This window comes from Tauraco erythrolophus, chromosome 9 (assembly GCF_009769465.1).
Source record: "Tauraco erythrolophus isolate bTauEry1 chromosome 9, bTauEry1.pri, whole genome shotgun sequence".
NCBI lineage: Eukaryota > Metazoa > Chordata > Aves > Musophagiformes > Musophagidae > Tauraco > Tauraco erythrolophus.
In genome coordinates, this window is record NC_141473.1 from 24499401 (window position 1) to 24518358 (window position 18958).

At 38.0% G+C, this 18958-nt stretch overlaps 1 protein-coding gene across 1 annotated transcript in view; it reads left to right on the forward strand.

Moving 5' to 3' along the window:
* VCL (vinculin) overlaps positions 1–18958 on the forward strand; it is a 62498-nt gene that overhangs the window by 39463 nt on the left and 4077 nt on the right. Inside the window, 15 exon segments of the mRNA XM_086617041.1 lie at positions 866–1013; positions 3590–3632; positions 3634–3744; positions 4753–4925; positions 6128–6318; positions 9000–9199; positions 10237–10365; positions 11357–11506; positions 12059–12160; positions 13114–13423; positions 13990–14120; positions 14442–14627; positions 17550–17558; positions 17560–17677; positions 17680–17759. Coding sequence (XP_086473167.1) covers positions 866–1013; positions 3590–3632; positions 3634–3744; positions 4753–4925; positions 6128–6318; positions 9000–9199; positions 10237–10365; positions 11357–11506; positions 12059–12160; positions 13114–13423; positions 13990–14120; positions 14442–14627; positions 17550–17558; positions 17560–17677; positions 17680–17759 — 2081 coding nt within the window.

An 18958-nucleotide genomic window follows, 5' to 3' on the forward strand; every position in this document is an offset into this window, starting at 1 on the left:
GTTCCATGTGGACTTTGAAAGGCCTCATCTGAAAGACTTCCTCTGAAATTGAAGCCTAATTAATATAGTTGCAAAAGCTGGAAGTGAATTGTTATCTGTGGAGTTGCTGCTTATGACTTCTGACCTCGTTTCCCTTGCCACACTCAAGGCAATTCCAGAAAACTCAAAATTATTTTTCAAAGCCTTCTGTCATTGAAACTGACCATTAATGAAATAAACTATTAAGGATTTAGTAGTTACACACAAATGCAAAGATAACTGTAAAACTTAGAGCAAATCAGATTTTACGGGGTACGTTGCTTTTCAATGAACATCATAACATGTTTGTCATCTGAGTGTTCCTTATGGTAAGACTACTTTGAGCCAATTTCATTATTATAAGTTCATGGAGGAACCAGTACTTTATGGGTACTGGCACCTGCACTATCTGTGAAGCTGGAGGATGGGATCAGGGTGGGTCGCAAGTAAAAGGAATGTTGTTCTTGCATTATCTTTAGCCAAAATCAAGTCAGATTTGCAACTGGCTGAAGTTAAGACTACACGAATCTTGCCATGTTGTTCTTTCCCTTCTCAGCCTGAATTAAAGATTCTGTAAATGTAATATTTATACAAGTTAAACTATGATAACAGAATGATTAAATGACTTGAAACATGTGACGTGATGCACGTTAAGGTTGTGCTATACTGTTTCAGAAATACTGTCCCATTACAATTATCACATTTGGTGTATATCTCATAGTTTTTGATAAGTGTATTTTCATGGCTGAACCTAATGCAGTTAACGAGGTGGGATATGAGACTAGCACTTTACTCATACATGTCGAGGAATATCTTGTTTGTTTTACTAACTGGCTCTGCATCTTAGGGGATGCTGGTGAGCAAGCAATAAGGCAGATCCTTGATGAAGCTGGAAAAGCAGGAGAACTGTGTGCAGGCAAAGAACGCAGAGAGATTCTGGGAACATGCAAAACACTGGGCCAGATGACTGATCAGCTGTCTGACCTCCGAGCTAGGTAAATCTATTACTTTTAATGGACACTTTTCCAGTAGTATTGAAGCAGTTTTTTCTGAACTTGCAGTAGTGCGACTCCCAGACCTGTAGGAGGAGCTATATTTTTGCTTTTTTTACTTCAATCTCTTCTGATAAGAATAATATGTGAAATCTTAATTATGTAACATGATAAGCAAAATTGCTTAGGTACGTAATTTGGAATTTGTTTAATGTCAAACACAAATTCCTTCCTCCAAATTAAGCAGAAATGAAATTTTGAACTCTACTGTTAGTTCTGTTCTCCAAAGAAGATACACCCCAGTGACTCCAAGATACATGAATATTCCAGTTTTTAGGTGTTTATTGTGATGTTGGAGTTGTTTATCAGTCACTGGTAAATTCTACTGAGCTTCATGTGCATTTCTTGCATAGAGTTTTATTTAACTGGAGTCCTTTATCAGTTTTTTGCCTCCTCGTTAGAAATTGGTTGTTCTTTCACAATGGTGTTTTGAATTTAAGGGGTTTTGTTTTTGGCAACAAATGAGTCTCTGTAAACTTACTATATTTTTTGATGTGAAGTACTATGGCTGTTCTTTTGCCAGAAAGTAGAAAGTCTGACATTCCTTTGTGAAGGCATGAAGACAATGAGCAAAGAAATAACTACTTGATGTAGTTTGAACACTATAACCCAGTTTCCTTTGAGTGATTTTTCAGCTGCCTATCAATGTAGTAAATTGTTAATGTAGAGTGCTCTAAACACTGGATTCTTTATTTTGTTGTAACATTCCTCCCCACCCCTGAAAAATACCCCACCTGGAAACCCCAGAAAGCTATTCATTCCAGTCCATTAGAGATAAAGGCAATGGTTTCATGGTGTAACATTTTCTCTTAAATGTTAATGGAGAAATTTCTTTCAAAGAAGAGAAATTCTTTCAAATTGTCAGAAAAAGCAATGTCAATTAGTAGTCTTTTTATTTTAAAAAAAAAAGCAGCAACTTTTAGGTAAATAAGTGCCTCTTCTGACTTAAGGCCCTAGTGAAGTGCAGGAAGTGAGCAAATGCAAGTTATTTGGAGAACTGTGTTTTGAATTACCTTAAGAAAAAATTCCTTGCCATGACTTTAAATCCATAGACTGACAGGCTCTTAAGTTCTATGATGATATGTACACAAGCTTGGAATATTTCTATAATTTATTTCCATGAAGAGTTGTTAGTTTGCTATATAATGGCTAAAGAGGCCAAAACTTAGAAATACAGGTTGTATGGACGTTAGAGAAATGTATATTAGCTATAATAGTGGTACTGGATGAGAAGCTGGTTTTAGTTTATCTTCACTTGGAAGCTGACTGACCTGAGAGAATGTACAAGCTGCTTTGTATCAGTTCTTGCACACAGCATTAGGAATTAGGCTAAACTCTTACTCTTCCTGTAAAGCGGTGGTTAGTGCCAGTTTTGTATTGTTTGGGATTTTTGGAGGTGGAGGAAGAGACAGGATAAGGTTTACTAACAAATGAGTTAATTTGTATGGTAGTTTAATATAGGCTGAGTTGAAGTTATCTACATGAGGAAAGATATAAAGAAACATATCTTAAGATTCTGGACTGACTGTGTAAATACACCTTAGCATCTCAGTAGCATGCTTGTCATGCTTGCACTTAGTATGGTCTTTTTAAAGTTAGTAGTTTGATAAAGTTAACATGCTCAAAAAGCTTTCTAATAGGTTATTTTGGAACGGAGTATGAGATTTCTTATGCAAAACTAATGTTCTCAGGCTTATGTATTGAACTAATCTTTCTATTACATATACAGGCTTATGTATTTGAACTAATCTTTCTATTACATATACAGGCATATGTATTTGAACTAATCTACACCTGGAAGTGTTCAAGGCCAGGTTGGATGAGGCTTTGGGCAACCTGGTGTAGTGGAGGATTTCCATGCCCATGGCAGGGGGGTTGAAACTAGATGATCTTTGAGGTCCCTTCCAACCCTAACCATTTTATGATTCTATCTAACTTTTAACTCCTAAACATTTGAACAAATAGTGGTAATGTGGCAAATTGTTTTCTACATTCTTGTAAATTTATATTGCTAGCATGCTTTTCACCATTTCAAGAAGTCTTACCAGTAGCCCATAACATTTAATCTACTTTGTCAACATGATTGAGGCAACTAAAATATCTTATTTTCACTTACAGACTTGCTGTCTTCACTTAGATACAGCAAGACATAGCTCATGCAGGTTCTGACGGACTTGCAGCAATCTCTAAATGATGTGACAACCGGCCGTGCCCTGAGTACTTTAATGAAACTGTATCCTCCAATAGCCTTACTTTGTGACACTTAAAACGTTCATTCTTCTGAGGATGCTAAATGTCAAATTCTGGAAAGGGGAAAACATGCTCTTAGTTTAAACTCTTCTTGTTGTAGTGTTTCTCCTCAAGTTATTTTTGTTTTCTGAGGGGCAAAAAAAATATAAACACTGGATCTCTTGCAATAATTGCTGGGAATGCTTGTAAACAGTTTTTCTTGCCTCTTCATTAGAAAAGAGCTTTGTTCAATCCTAAGCCGAATCCGTGATACTCTTTGTCTTGGGCAGAGGACAGGGTGCTACACCCATGGCTATGCAGAAAGCACAGCAGGGTGTCGCAAGGTCTGGATTTGCTCACTGCAAAAGTGGAGAATGCAGCCCGCAAATTGGAGGCCATGACAAACTCTAAGCAGGCCATTGCCAAGAAGATCGATGCTGCTCAGGTACCACTAATAATTTCATAAATATTACACAACATGATTACATGGCTGCTGTTAGAGTTGTTATACTGAACTGTTGTAGTTGTTTGCAAATGTAACACAGTTACTTCTTAGGAAGAACATGTTGCTTTAACACAGAAGAATCTTAAATTCAGTAATTTACAGGGTGCTGTGTGTTTTGCTACAGCTTATGATTTTTTTCCATAATTGCTAAAAACGTCAAGGTTGTGAAATTAAAATGAGAAAACTCCGTGAATTTGGACATAAACTGATCTTGCTAAAGAAAAGAGTAGAGGGGTTTCAGACTGCGCAGACCCACACTGTGGGGGGAAAACCAGAACCTTTTCCCTGAGTTCTGCTTTGGGAGTGAAGTTCAGGATTTAGAACTTCATATTCATGACAAAAGCAAAACAATGTTAATGAAAACTACTTTTTCTTTTAGTTGATCATTTGTTTCTGTAACTTAAAATCTCCCTCAATGGTCAGCCTGTTACCCAATCATGATGATGGTCATCAAATAATGAACCTTCTCTATATATACCTTATCTAAATGTGTGCATGTGTATATAATTATAATATTAATGTGTAATTTATATATGTATGACTATACAGCAAATGAAATTATAATGAAACTTTTTAGGAAGAACTCTGTAAAGAATGCCACACTGTGCACAAGAGCATTTATTTTAATTTTTCTTCTGAAAGCCAGATCATGAGTCCCTAAAGGGACTAGTTAAATTTTACTTCTGAAAATACTGTTGGCAAATGTTGGGGGAGACAGAACGTAAAATTTTTGGGTAGACTTATCTGGCTTGACATGTTTTTCAAAACAGAAAATCTGCTAGACAATACAAGAACTTCATGGTATCTAATAAACAGAAAGTGCTTTTGCAAAGTCTTTTCTGTTAAATAAAGTTTTGAAAGCTATATTGATTTTTATTTTGTTTAAAAGTCTCTATGTAAATACTATTGCTGTTTATCTTTACTCTTACACAAATTCTTTCTATTAAGAATTGGCTTGCGGATCCTAATGGAGGTAGTGAAGGAGAAGAACATATTCGGGGAATTATGGCTGAAGCAAGGAAAGTTGCAGAATTATGTGAGGAGCCTAAGAAAGAGATGATATCCTCGTCCTTGGGGAAATCCTCTGCTTTGACAGCTAAGCTGTCAGATCTGCGGCGACAGTACGTATTAGTTTTATCACCATTGATTTGTTTGAATTACTTTCATTTGGAGATCAAAATGCTGAGCAAAATCAGAATATTGATGATTAATTGGGGAATGTATTTTCCCCCAAGAACTGGGAATGAACATCTTCTACTTTAGAGTTTCTATCCTGCATTTAGTAAAAATTCAATGTGAAGAATTGTTCTGTTCCTTGGGGAAGGGGAGCTAACTTTTTGACATCCTTGAAAAAATTTAATTTATAAAATATGGTATCCTTTTAATGCTTCAACCTAATGATTTCAATCCCAAAGCCTGACTTGCAGTATCTTTCTCAAAAAAAAAGTAACTAGAGTTATTTTATCTAGAAAATATTTCTTTCTACTGTCTATGGAATATTTGGCAGGCAAACTGAAGCCAAAAGTGAGCTCCTTTGTACTGTCAAGCACTTCAAAGGAATGAGATAATGTGAAATTTAAGTTTTTTTATACATACAAATGTTATCACTGTTTTTTGCTAAGTAGTTTACTAAATGTCAAGGTGAAATATCTAGCACTTGAATAGCTGTTGGTGTTCTAAGCTGTAACTGCAGCAAACTATTTAAAAGATGAGACTTTGAGAAAATTCTGTTACCTTGGGTTCAGTGCTCAGCAGCAAATGATATTTCTGTCAGTTTTGCAAAGAGGATGCTCGAGAATGGAAGTTGAGAAACAGTTATTGTATAAATTGTAATATTCGTCTATGGCCAGTTGCAATATGGAGATCAATATTTTTCCCTAGTCATTAGTTAGACACTTGTAATCAAGTTTTTTTGAGATTTAGCTGCTGCAGGTCTTAATGCGCTACCTCTTTTCAACAGACCCACCCTCTAGCCGTGGGTCTGTTGCTGCTTACTGTTCTGCTTGTAACTGTGTGGCATTATTGCAGTTGCTCATAAGACAGCCGTGAGTATGGGAAATCAAAGTCATACATCAGTATGATCAATGACAGTACCATGCCTCCCCTCACCTCAGTGCTGTGCTGAATATACGTAATATCCAGGTGCCACAGCAGAGAAGTGTGAGGTGGGAATTTATGGATGACATTGGCATTATTTGCTCTGAGACTCAAGTGTCAAATTTAACCTTGTTAAAAATGAAGTATCTTGTATTGAGTCTTCCTGCTGAATTGGGGGCTAGCTGTAAATTATATTGATATGACTATACCTTTTTTTAATCCTTAGTGGGAAAGGTGACTCCCCTGAGGCCCGTGCCTTGGCTAAGCAAATAGCTACATCACTTCAGAATTTACAGTCCAAAACAAACAGGGCTGTAGCAAATACCAGGCCAGTTAAAGCAGCAGTCCATCTGGAGGGCAAGATTGAGCAAGCTCAAAGGTGGATTGACAATCCTACAGTTGCTGATCGGGGAGTAGGTAAGTGTTTCCGTGTGCTCTTCCCCGCCATAGTTTTATGGTTAAACTTGTTAGTAATTCTTATGACTGAAACTACTGCTCCTAGGATGCTGAGGATGCGTGGAATCTTTCCAGTGATGTGGAGACCTGCAGTTTGTGGCTGGAGGTTTATAGCCAAGTCCTGACTGCAGTGTTATTGAATCGAGCTGGCCCGTCATTCTCTTTGTCGTCTGGAAAGAACGACTTTGGGGAAGAATAGGAGAACAAGTGCTGTAGAACAGACGAGATTTAGACTACTCCTTGCTCTTACTATTATACAAATATAGTATCTCGAATTTGAATTTATACTTACTCCAGCAAATTGAGCAATTAAGTCCTTGAGAGAAGAAAAAAAAATTTCTAAACTTAACCTAAAAATACCACTTCTTACATGGTTTCTTGGTTATCTGAGAAGAATGCTACTTAAACCAAGAGACCAAGAGTAAGGTGATCTGAGAATCCACACATGCTATCAGTGGGCAAATAATTATGGTTCAGGAGGTACTCTACTGAGAGCTTATTGTAAGCCATTTCTGAATTTCTTGTTTAGCTGCTTCTGATGCTATTGGAAGTAGGTGGATGAAGCTTGATAACTGGATTCAGTAGTTTTTTCCATAGCAGTTAAGTCTGAGCCGTGCAACTGATAACAAAGAGTGAAAATGTGCCTTATAAGAAGTAGTATAACTGCAGACCTTTAATACCTCTTTCTCACGCCTTTCCCTGTCTGTCAAGGTAACTTCTGTTGTGTGAATAACCAATGACAGATCCTTGAATTAAAGATTTAGCGATGTTGATTGCATGGACACTTGTGAAGTGCAAATTTGTATGCAGTATTTTAAACAGAAGGGTGGAGTTCCATGTTTGACACTTTCAGATGAGCAAATTGCACACTGAATTAGAAGACCAAGAAGGCAGTAGATAGGTCTCATGACATGTTTTGGCAGTGGCTGAAAACCTCCTTAACTTTGATATTTCTCTTGAACATAGTAACCTGTCAAGTGGTTGGATTGAAGAAGTGCAAACCTAAACTTTTTTATTTTTAATTCAAAGGAAACAAAGGTAACTTAAATACCACTTGAAGTCTGTAAGTGCCTAGCTAATCATGAGGCTTGCGTACGTGCTGAAAGCTTGCTGAAGGAACTGAAGTTTCTCAGAACTGGATGTATGCTACAGAAATATAATCAATTGTTGTACTAATACATACGACAAATGTGTGTAGAGATGCAAGGTGTTACATGTCTTATAACTTTAATGTTCCTAGTTTAAGGAAGAAAAAAACCTAGTTGCGAGATGAATGATATTGTTCAATTTTTTCATTTAAATGTCTTTCACGTGCATGGACCTTTGGCAGGGCACTTATAGGAAAGATATATTAAGAATATAAATCAGATATGTGCTCTCTTCAGTCTGGACAGCATTTCTGTTAGAATTTGGCCTGATATTTTCAGTGCTGTGAAAATACTTCAGTGTTCTCTGCAGTAATAACAGCCATGTCACAAATAACTTGGTGTGCTTGCTGTTATCCCAGGGTAGTGCTTCAACACAAACTGAATTTTGAAGTAACAAGGCAGAAGGTGTATTTTCTTTTATAAACATGTGAGCCACTTCAGTGGTGTTAGCTGCTACAAATATTTGCGTTCAGTCATATTATGAATTATCCTAGCTAAGTGATGGCTAAGTAATTGTAATTGGCAGATGCAAACAAGGCAAGATGTATTGAAAAACTAAACTGGTGTGGGAAGTGCACTCGCTTGGCTGCACTTGACTTATGCAAAACAAAATTAAAAAACATCTTGGGACAGTTAAACAGCACAAAATTTGGCGACACTAATAAGCTTTCTAAAATGATGGTGGCAGTGCTGAGTGATTCTTGGATAGTCAGATCCTGTGACAACTTCCTTCTGAGTAGTTTTCAGCTTGATCATGAAGTTGGATTACTTGCATGTTAGCATTACCTTAAAATGATTCTTCAGTAGATCTTTAAAGGACTTAATATATGATGACTTCTCTTAACAGAAGAATACTATTGTATTGAGGAGCATATTCTTGTGAAAGAACAAGAAGCTTCTGTAAGTGAATGAAGGAAATCACCCATGCTAAAAATAAAATTTTTTACAGAAAAACTTTTGACACACTGTGGAGGCTTTGTAAGGATTCTCCTCCACCCCCATCCTGGTCACTTGACATTTCTTACTTATGATTCTGGAATCTTGGGAGAAGGTGTTCTTCTTTTTCATTTGTTTTCTACTTGGCTTTTCTCCTCTTCCTCCTGCTCATCTTCTAATGACTTGTAATGATGTGAAGGTGAATTGCAGTACTTAGAATTTGGAGGTGCTTTCTATTGGAGTTGACAGATTAGTTATGTAGGAATATCTGAGAGCTGTAATGGTTCACTTCTGTCAGGCCACTCTAGTTAAAAAGAATACCTCTCTATCTAGAGTTGCTCTAATAAGCAAAAAGAAACTGGTGAGAGTTGAATTCCTCTGTGGATTTGAAGGGCAGTTGCTTAATGATAAACTGTAGGAGATTCTTACCACTGCCTAGAAAGGTGTTCTTAAAAACCTGAGAATCCTGAAATGTCACTTACTTCATAGTGCCTCTGATTTATGCTTTCAATTTTTGTTCCACTGTATGTTAATGCAATGTGACTTCTTCCACTGTAGGCCAGGCAGCAATTCGGGGTCTGGTAGCAGAAGGTCGTCGTTTAGCTAATGTCATGATGGGACCTTATCGTCAGGACCTGCTTGCCAAATGTGACCGTGTAGACCAGCTGGCTGCTCAGCTAGCTGACCTTGCAGCACGAGGGGAGGGAGAATCTCCTCAGGCCAGGGCAATTGCTGCTCAGCTTCAGGACTCACTGAAGGTAAAAATCTGCTCTTGTGCCATGAAATGCATAATACACTGAAGTATCCGCACTCCTAATAAAGCGTTTCTGTGTGGGAGGCGTCAATACAAACAAGCATGATCAGCAGGTTGAAGGAATTGATCCTTCCCCTCTGCTCTCATGAGACCCCACCTGGAGTACTGCATTCAGCTCTGGGGCCCCCAGAGAAGGAGGACATGGACCTGTTGGAGCAGGTCAAGAGGAGAGCCACAAAGGTGATCTGAGGGCTGGAGCACTTCTCCTAAGGAGACAGGCTGAGAGTTGGGATTGTTCAGCCTGGAGAAGAGAAGTCTCTGGGGTGATCTTATTGCAGCCTTCCAGTACCTAAAAGGGGCATGTAGTGATAGGACAAGGGGTAATGGCTATAAACTAAAAGGGGGTAGATTTAGATTAGATTTGAGGAAGAATTTCTTCACTCTGAAGGTGGTGAGGCAGTGGAACAGTTTGCCCAGAGAAGTTGTGGATGCCTCATCCCTGGAAGTGTTGAATGCAGGGTTGAATGAGGCTTTGAGCAACCTGATCTAGTGGAAGGTGTCCTTGCCTGTGGTAGTGGGGTTGGAACTAGATGATCTTTTAGGTCCCTTCCATCCCAAACCATTCTATGGGTCTATGAAAAAGAGTGCAGCAAAAAAACCCTGTTGGTTTAGCTGAGATGCTTAAAGCAAACTTTGTAGGAAGTCCTTGATGTTATGCTCTAGGGATTAATTCCAAATGAACAATTCAGAATAGAAACAAAGTCTCATTTTGAAAGAAAATAGCATGCTATCATTGCAAATTTGAGGGGCAAAGTCTCAAATTGTGCTGTTGATGGCTTCTGATGCTGCTTCAAGGAGTGGTATGTAAGCTTCTGGTATTTCAAATTATGTAAAAACTGATCCACTGATCATGATTTTAAGATGATTTTACCTTAATGGCTGCCATTGTAATGACTTGTTTTAATAAGCAGTTTTAAGGATTTGGATCCCTACAAACTTAATATTTGTGTATTGTGCTAATAATTTTCCTTTTTTTTCGAGGATCTTAAAACACGGATGCAAGAGGCAATGACCCAAGAAGTTTCTGATGTTTTTAGTGACACCACAACTCCTATTAAATTGTTAGCAGTAGCAGCCACTGCTCCTTCTGATGCTCCCAATAGAGATGAGGCAAGTATACCTAGGTGGTCTTTTTCCCATGTGAAGCTTCAGGTATTGATTAATTCTACCTGAATTGATATTTTGAAAAATTAACCAGTTTTTTTTCTCAAGCTTGAGAAAATACATGGTTATTAATTCTGACAGCATAATGATTGTCATGCAAATTTCTTTGGACTCTTGGAGATAGCAAATTGTACTATATATGCCTGGAAACTGTTGTCCCTGACTTCAGTGAAGTGGCAAATATTCTCCCTGTGATTGTACCATGTTGCCTTCAGCATGCTAAAATCACGTGCAAAAATCACTGGCACACTAGTTAGTGAATTCTATAGCTCAACTTCATAGAAGCTGTTTAAAATGTAAAATTCATGTCAAGATTGATCAACAGATTAAACCTGTTCTCTTGCTGTGTAATGTTTCCTGTACTTCAAAGCTACTGGCTGCATGTGAAGTATCTAAAACTGATGGCTGGCAGCTCTGTTTGGCTAGTCGATTTAAACATGATGAAGATGATTCCCAAGGCCTTGAGGAATTTAGATTTGTGACAGGATAGCTTTTTCTCCGAGCATTCTGTGCCTTGAATAACTAAGGACTGTGGAAGGAAGGCATTTTTTTCCAACGTGAAGCTTTGATTTTTAGGGTAAAACTCCATATTTATCTTCCAAATATAGTTATTTTTGGATTATGAGTTTGAAGATTAATGTCTATGAGCTAAGATAGTTTTAAGACAGTATTTGTTACAGCAGTAACACAGGAATTAGTGTTCTTAATACCTCAAAGCTATAACGTGTGGTAGTATCCTTTGCCCAGACGAGTTAGTAAAGCAGATAGTCCAGTAATGTCAAGACTGAAAAATGAAATAGCTTCAAAGCTTTTATGTCCTGTTGCATCCTCTCAGTGTGAATGTTAAGGTGGTGTCTCTGGTATTTGACACTTTGAAGAAACTGTGTTCTTTAGGGAAGTTGGGCTTTTTAATGTGGTGTTCTCTTCTGACAAGTAGGTGTTTGATGAAAGAGCAGCGAACTTTGAAAACCATGCTGCTAAACTGGGAGCTACAGCAGAAAAAGCAGCTGCAGTTGGAACTGCGAATAAAACCACTGTGGAGGGCATTCAAGCAACAGTGAAATCAGCAAGGGAACTTACCCCACAGGTTTGCTTCCTTAGTCTCAAAGGCTATTAAAAGGGCTGGGGTCGGCTTCTGTGGAATTGTCTTTATGCCCCTGCTATCAGAGAAAGATGTTAATACCAGCAAGAAGCATAGTGCTGACACTTAAAAGAGGAATTGCAAATATTGTATATGATACCAAGTAGAAACAAACTGATTAAATGACATGTCTTACTCCTCAACTTTTGGACAGAAGCGTTAGTGGCTTATCCTTGAAACAAATTACTTTGAGGCTTAGTAATATCTGAGTGAAAAAAATGCTCTTTAATGAATGTAGCTTAGTGTTTTCAGTAGCTGTTTTTAAACACTTTTTGAAATATAAGTGTGTAATTGAAGTTCCAGAAAAAAGTATTTGTGTCAACAAATTCCAGAAGCACAGTAAATCTTCAAGCAGCTAGATGTTGAACTAGTCAATGAACTAGTATTCCAAATGAAGAGCTACACATCTGGTCCTGAAAAACAAATGTATTTTCAGGAATATGTGTGATGTCATTATATACTGGAACTTCTGTAATTAAAACTGTTTTCCGTTGGCAGGTAGTATCAGCTGCTCGTATCCTCCTAAGAAATCCTGGAAATCAAGCTGCTTATGAACATTTTGAAACTATGAAAAACCAATGGATTGATAATGTGAAAAAATGACAGGTAAAGTAGGAATTTTTTTCAAGACTGTACTTGTAGCTAACTATAGCTGATGTGGATTTCCTCCCCATTCCATTTGGATTGATGAAAAATGTGTGAGTAATGACTTGCTAAAAATAAGAGAAGTGGGAATGTGCTCTCTGACTCCAGAAATAGGTATATGTTACAGCATAAACAAAATACCTTGCTTCATAGGTGTTAATTTTGAGCTGCAGAGGAGCAAATTTGTCTTGAGTTCTTCTGTAGGAAAAACAGAATACCATTAGCAACTTGAGGTTTTTCCAACATAGTCTGGCATGTTGAATGAGGACAAATAATTAAGTGGGGGCAAGAACATGTTAAAAATGATGTAACAGCTTGATGAAAGCAGTAAATAAAACAAAGCTACTGATTTACTGAATCTTGCTGAGACACTTAAATGTTTCAGTCTTTCTGAAGTGCAGATCCTTTGCACTGGTCTGCTAATCCCCTGACTGTATACTACCTCCTTCTTCGTCTCCATAATTAAATTGTGGGTATTTTACAGCTTCCTGCCTTATCACTATATATCATCCTTAAGTAAAAGCATAGCCAGAGGGATGTTTCCTTTTAATGAATGGGAGAGGTACAAAAAGTACTGAATATGCTTGAAGAAATTTGTTTGGAGGAAGGAAGCTCTGCTGCGTATACTGTGTAAGCCAGTTCTTGACTCACGCAACATTCTCTGGTAGATGAATAAGAGCTTGGAATGTCATGAGTGAGAGCAAGCCTGACCAGGGTTACTGTGATAGAGGTACCAAATAATCAGAAGTAACACTGCAGTAATAGCTTTGGTCTGATTTCCATGCCCCCTTCTGCCCCTCCCCACCTCCCAGTTCAGAAGTACTTACTTTTCTGATTGTGAACAGTCTCTGGAATACCAAATATCCCTTTCCGCAGATGAAACTAGAATGTTAATGTGTTTAACTTTTATTCTAGGGTTGGTGGATGAAGCCATTGATACTAAATCTCTGTTGGATGCATCAGAAGAGGCTATTAAAAAAGATCTTGATAAATGTAAAGTTGCGATGGCCAATATTCAACCTCAGATGCTGGTAGCTGGTGCCACCAGCATTGCTAGACGAGCAAACCGCATCCTACTGGTAGCAAAACGTGAGGTTGAAAACTCAGAAGACCCTAAATTCCGTGAGGCTGTTAAAGCAGCCTCTGACGAGCTAAGCAAAACCATATCGCCAATGGTTATGGATGCTAAAGCTGTGGCAGGAAACATTTCTGATCCTGGTAAGGATTCAGTCAGCTGATACCAAATATATTTTTACTGGCTGAAGATGATGTGGAGGTAGTGCTTATTTGGTCTTGTATGGCTGTGTATCTCCTTTATGTAAATTTTGTGTCCACTTAAATCCCGAATGGTGGAAATAAAGGTCACACCAACTGCTGAGTCTTGCTCTTTTAAATGCAATCAATGACTTTTGGCATATTCAAAGGAAAAAGATTCAAATTTCAAGTTTATTACATGATTTCATAATCTTTAGAAGTAGTATTTGTCACAAGTTATCAGTAGTACTGCTTTATATAAGAAAATATCATCTAGTTTCTTTTATTCTAAATGGCTATTGATAGTGACTATTACTCAGCCTAGGCTTTATTTTATGCATGTTGCATGTGACACTAACATTTCAAACATGTAAATCCACTGTAAACATTTTGGTAGTTTTTAAACATAGTGTTTTTACATATATATTTGTGCTTGGCACAGTATGTTACAGAAGCAATTGTTTTGGGGTAGTGTTGCAGTTCTAAATATTACTGAATGCTGTCAAGCTGGTAATGGAATTTTTGTTCAGGTTTGCAGAAGAGTTTCTTGGATTCTGGGTACAGAATTTTGGGAGCTGTGGCCAAAGTCAGAGAAGCTTTCCAGCCTCAGGAGCCAGATTTTCCCCCTCCTCCTCCTGACCTTGAGCAGCTTCATGTAAGTGCAGCATAGTTTGTAATACAATACAGAGTTGTCACCGTCAGTGTGTGGATTGCATACTGAAATTACTTGAGTAGATTTTTATTCCTTAAAAATAAAATGCATTGTCTGGCCAGCCATGCATACAAGTAGTCTTAAGTCTAAAAAAATTCCAATCCAGCTTTCAAATGAAGAGATTAAAACCAGGTATTTCTTGTAACACAAAGCACTTCAAAAAACTGAAAAAAAACATGAGCTCATGGGATCATGTCTTACCATGATACCATCCTTTACTCGATCTGTGTGCTATTTCGTTGCACTGAATAAGATTTTTCCCTTTCTTAGCTGACTGATGAGCTTGCTCCTCCAAAACCACCACTTCCAGAAGGTGAGGTTCCCCCACCCAGACCACCACCACCTGAAGAAAAGGATGAAGAGTTCCCAGAGCAGAAAGCAGGAGAAGCTATTAATCAGCCCATGATGATGGCTGCTAGGCAGTTGCATGATGAAGCCCGGAAATGGTCTAGTAAGGTAAGAAGCTGTCTTGTGCTAAAAGGAATTAATTTCTATTATTAATTACTTTTAGGATCAGTGTGTTTGGTCCAAAGTCAGTTGCCTCAATGACAGAGAATAGTCTTTTATAGACAAATAGTAAAATCATTGCCATAGGAAGAATTAGAAACCCTTTAAAGTTCAGAGTGAACTGGGGTCAGTTGTTTTAATACTCAAACTTGCTGGAATGCTTGATTAACATAGCTCTGTGAACACAAATGTGCTGTGTATGCTAAGCTGTTTGTGATCCTTGATGGCAGTATTGCCTAGAGAGCCACTAATGCTTACGCCTTTCTAGGCTGGCAAGCTGATTGCTGTATTTAAATGACTTTGGAAAGTATGTATGGATGTTCCTGCCAGCTGCAGGAATCATCAACTGGTTTGTCTTAATTCTGGAAGGAGCTGCAAGTTACTTTGTAGTTAATCTGGTGCATTTATGATTGGAAAAGTGGCCATATATAGATGGCCTGTTCTCATTCTTTTTTGTACTGAGTCACACTTGCTACCAAGGCCAAAAATCTTTCGTTTCCTACCATTTCAGTGCTATGACAAAGCAGTGTGAGCTCATTAGTCTTACAAATGCTAGTACAACTTTTTTTCCTGTCCCCCTTTGGTTTTTTTCCCTGAAAAGCTACATTTTTCCTTTGCAGCAACTGAGTAAACTTCTGAGGTTTAGGCTACTGCAGATACAAAATAAATATCAGAATTTGGCTTTTAAAATATCTACTTTTTTCTTTGCCAAATTAGGTGGTGAATGAGAAGATAAACTTGAATAGCTTACAGAATCAACTTCAGTGCTTTGTGCTTAAGGAACATCTGTTTTGAAAATACAGATAAAATACAAATGAAATTGTGCAAATCTGTTTGAGTGTCTCTTCCATAAAATGAAACCTCTATTTTCCCTCCTATGTCTTGATACACCAAATGCAGATGTATATTACTGAAGGGATAGTACTGGAATGTAGTAATCATCTCAGAAGGTAGTTTTGAGGCCAAAAGCCTTAATTTCAGTTTCCTAAAAGTATTTTGATGTTTGAATCTCAAATGGGTAAATTAACAATACACAGTAGGTAATGAAATGCTTTTACTACATATATACTAAATTACCTATATATACTATATACATTCTAAATTAAATAGTGCAACTGTTAAAATATTTATCAAATCCAAGCAGCAGGCTTAGAACACCTTACTGATAATGAAAGAGCTCTAAGCTTAGTGTATTTAGCTTATAAACCACCATTTTCACTGCTATTTCTTTGAGACCAACAAACCAGTAAGTGAGCCTAGCATTTGTCCTAGATCTTTTTAGCAGTCCCATTTTAACAATAAGAGTACAGTTACTCTGACAGTATGTTTTTGGGGAAGAAGTTTAAAAACACTTCTGTAGTCTCTGAATTCACTTATGGGGTGGAAGAGGGATTGATAGACAGTGCTACTAAGGAATATGGGTTAGATCTGGAAAGACAGAAATATAAGGTCTTGCTCATTTTAAATCACAATAGACTGTATCAGCCGTCTTCTGCTTTTTGCCCAATAATTTTAGTCTACTGATACTTTACCATGTGTTACTCTTATGAGGGGGGACAAGTAGTCTTTAAAAATTTTGATAATGTTCTTCATTCTTGTAAGATATAAAATCGATTTAGTTTTACTCCTTTACAAAACTCCTTTTCACTGAGTGGATTCTGGGCTCTTACGTACTCCATTTTCTCATGGAGCACAAACTGAACACTATCTATTGCTTTAAGCTTTCCCTGCCTTTCCCCCTCATTTGGATAAATCAGAGAATGAGGGATATCTGGAAGCTCTCCATTAGACTAAGACTTAAATAGAAGTTGTCTTTGAAGATTAGTTGATTGGGCAGTATATAAAAGTTACAACTTCCTTCCAAAACTTCTGCGTTTTCATTGGTGTAGCTGTTTTTTCTATAAAAGGCCATCTCTTAGGCAAAACACAGCTGGAAATGCGTAGTTTTTGTAAGGGCAGTTTGACTTTATTGCACTTGGCTTTAATCAAAGAAATACAATTACTAAACTTGTAGAATATTTTTGTATTGAATGCTGCTGTATTAGAAATGCCTGTGTTGTTATACCACTTAACCTCTTCCTTGTGATCTACCGTAACACAATATATTTGCTTGAATCCTCTTTTTTTTTGAAGGTAATGGATACAACATATTGTGGCAAAACGGTATCATATGCTTCATAATCCTCTTATTCTACTAATTCTGTTTCAATCTTTTTAAAGAACCGTAATATTCACAACACTCATCACATTCAGTATCACATCTTCTTTTCATAACACGGTTTTGTTCTTTCTTTATATTATCTGTGGTACTTCAATACCCATTTCTGCAGTGTCTCTCACCCCAGCTTTTTTCTCTCTGCTCTACAGCAAGCAGTGTCAGTGTGTGGTTTTTCTGTGATCCTGCTGCTATCTCTTCTTACCATATATGTGAACGGGCTTCCATACAAAGCTTTCTATCTGCACGAATACCACAGTCATCAGCTGCTGTGCCTGCCTCTATGCAGTCAAAACAGCTTTCATTGAAACAGAAAATCCATTCATTTCACCATTGTCTTGCCAGAAGAGTCTTGTTATGAAAGTCAGCCTCTGTCTGTAGAAGCTGTATGCTCAGATGAAAAACATTGCTGCATCTTTGAATTGTAACTTAATATTTTTGGTAACTTTTATTCACAGGCGAAATGTTTATTTCCTGCTGCTAATCTTGTGTTCCTTCCCGCTTCCCTCTGACCTGATCCTGGAGCTGTCTTATCAGATCCTGAGAGACCAAGAGGATGTTTTGGTCACTAAAACAGCTCAATTCATGCTCTTCTACCAAATTCTGCTTCTTGTACTAACTGTCCTGTTTCTCCACCCGTGCTGCCACCTGCAAAGCCTGATGTGAACTGTGATTAATGAAGCGGCTGAGGCTGGTGTAGATATAGATGAGGAGGATGATGCAGATGTTGAATTCACTCTCCCCTCTGACATTGAAGATGATTACGAGCCTGAGCTGCTGTTAATGCAACCAATCAGCCTGTTAACCAGCCCATTCTGGCTGCTGCTCAGTCTCTACATCGGGAAGCAACCAAGTGGTCTAGTAAGGTACTCCTGAGTCCCCCCGGGACTGATTCGTGTGCATCCAGCCATTTGGAACGCTGACACATTTGCATCACTCTTGATCCCTGCTGGGCCCCACCATTCTGTATGAATAAGTGTGTTTGCACTTAATTTTAAGGACTGAGAGTGGCTTCACAAGTTTGCTAGATCTGTTTGTCAGTGCTGGGTTGAAGCTTGATTTGGGCCACTTATTAATATTTAAAGGCTTCATCTCCCTTTGCATCTGCCTATTCTTCTTTGTTATAGCAGTTTTCAAATGGTAGTAGGGATTGTCTTCCCTCCCCTCCTTTTTCCATTCATTTGGGCTACCCAGGAAGCCATGGTTAATGGTTTCTAATGACTTCCAGATACAGCAGAGTATACAGCATTGGAGAAGTCATTTAAAGTATCTATTGTGCTTTGCCTCCATTAATGCCATCAATTAGAATACCTTCCAACAAGGAACGGCTTTGTATGGCAGTATTTATCCAAGAGGACTGACTGTCTGCTGGCTTGCACTTGGCTGTTTTGCAAATGCTGGTCTTGTGAGAATTCTCCTATGAAGAAGTTGCACTGAATGCTGTAGCTGCTGAATTGAGATGTTTATATGAAACCAGTGGGAATCTAACATGAGGTTGAGACAATCAGACGTAGCCTGTCTCTTCTGTCTAAGCACAAATGTTTGCAAGACTGGTCACTTTTATAGCATGCTGCAAAAAATAAGGTTGGTGTCCCATAACAAGCAAAGGTTAGGGGGGGTGTCCGTATGTATATATGGGTGTGTGTATATTTACATAAACAGGTACACTAAACTATTTTAATAAAAAGGGCTTTAAAAATGTTCTTGTCCTTTTCAGATTCTGATGCTTGGATAACTTGTTAGAGGGCTTCGTAAATGACACTGGTCCTAATTTCTTGATCCTCCTTCATGAAAACATGGAAAAGCTTTGTGTTATGTCATTTGCATCCTAACTGGTTATACTAGCAAACTGTTTAGCTATTAGGTCATGGTAACAAATAGATCAGCTTTTTGTCACCTGTATCTGTAAAATATTCGGGATATCTTCTTGAATTTGCTGGTAGTGAGTCATGGAAGTATGTGCTCAGGGACAGCGATTACGTTTGCTAAGTTGGGTTCTCACTCTTTGCTCTTTGGGTGTACTCTTTGCTCTGAACTTCATCGGTCATGAATTGTGGAATTATAC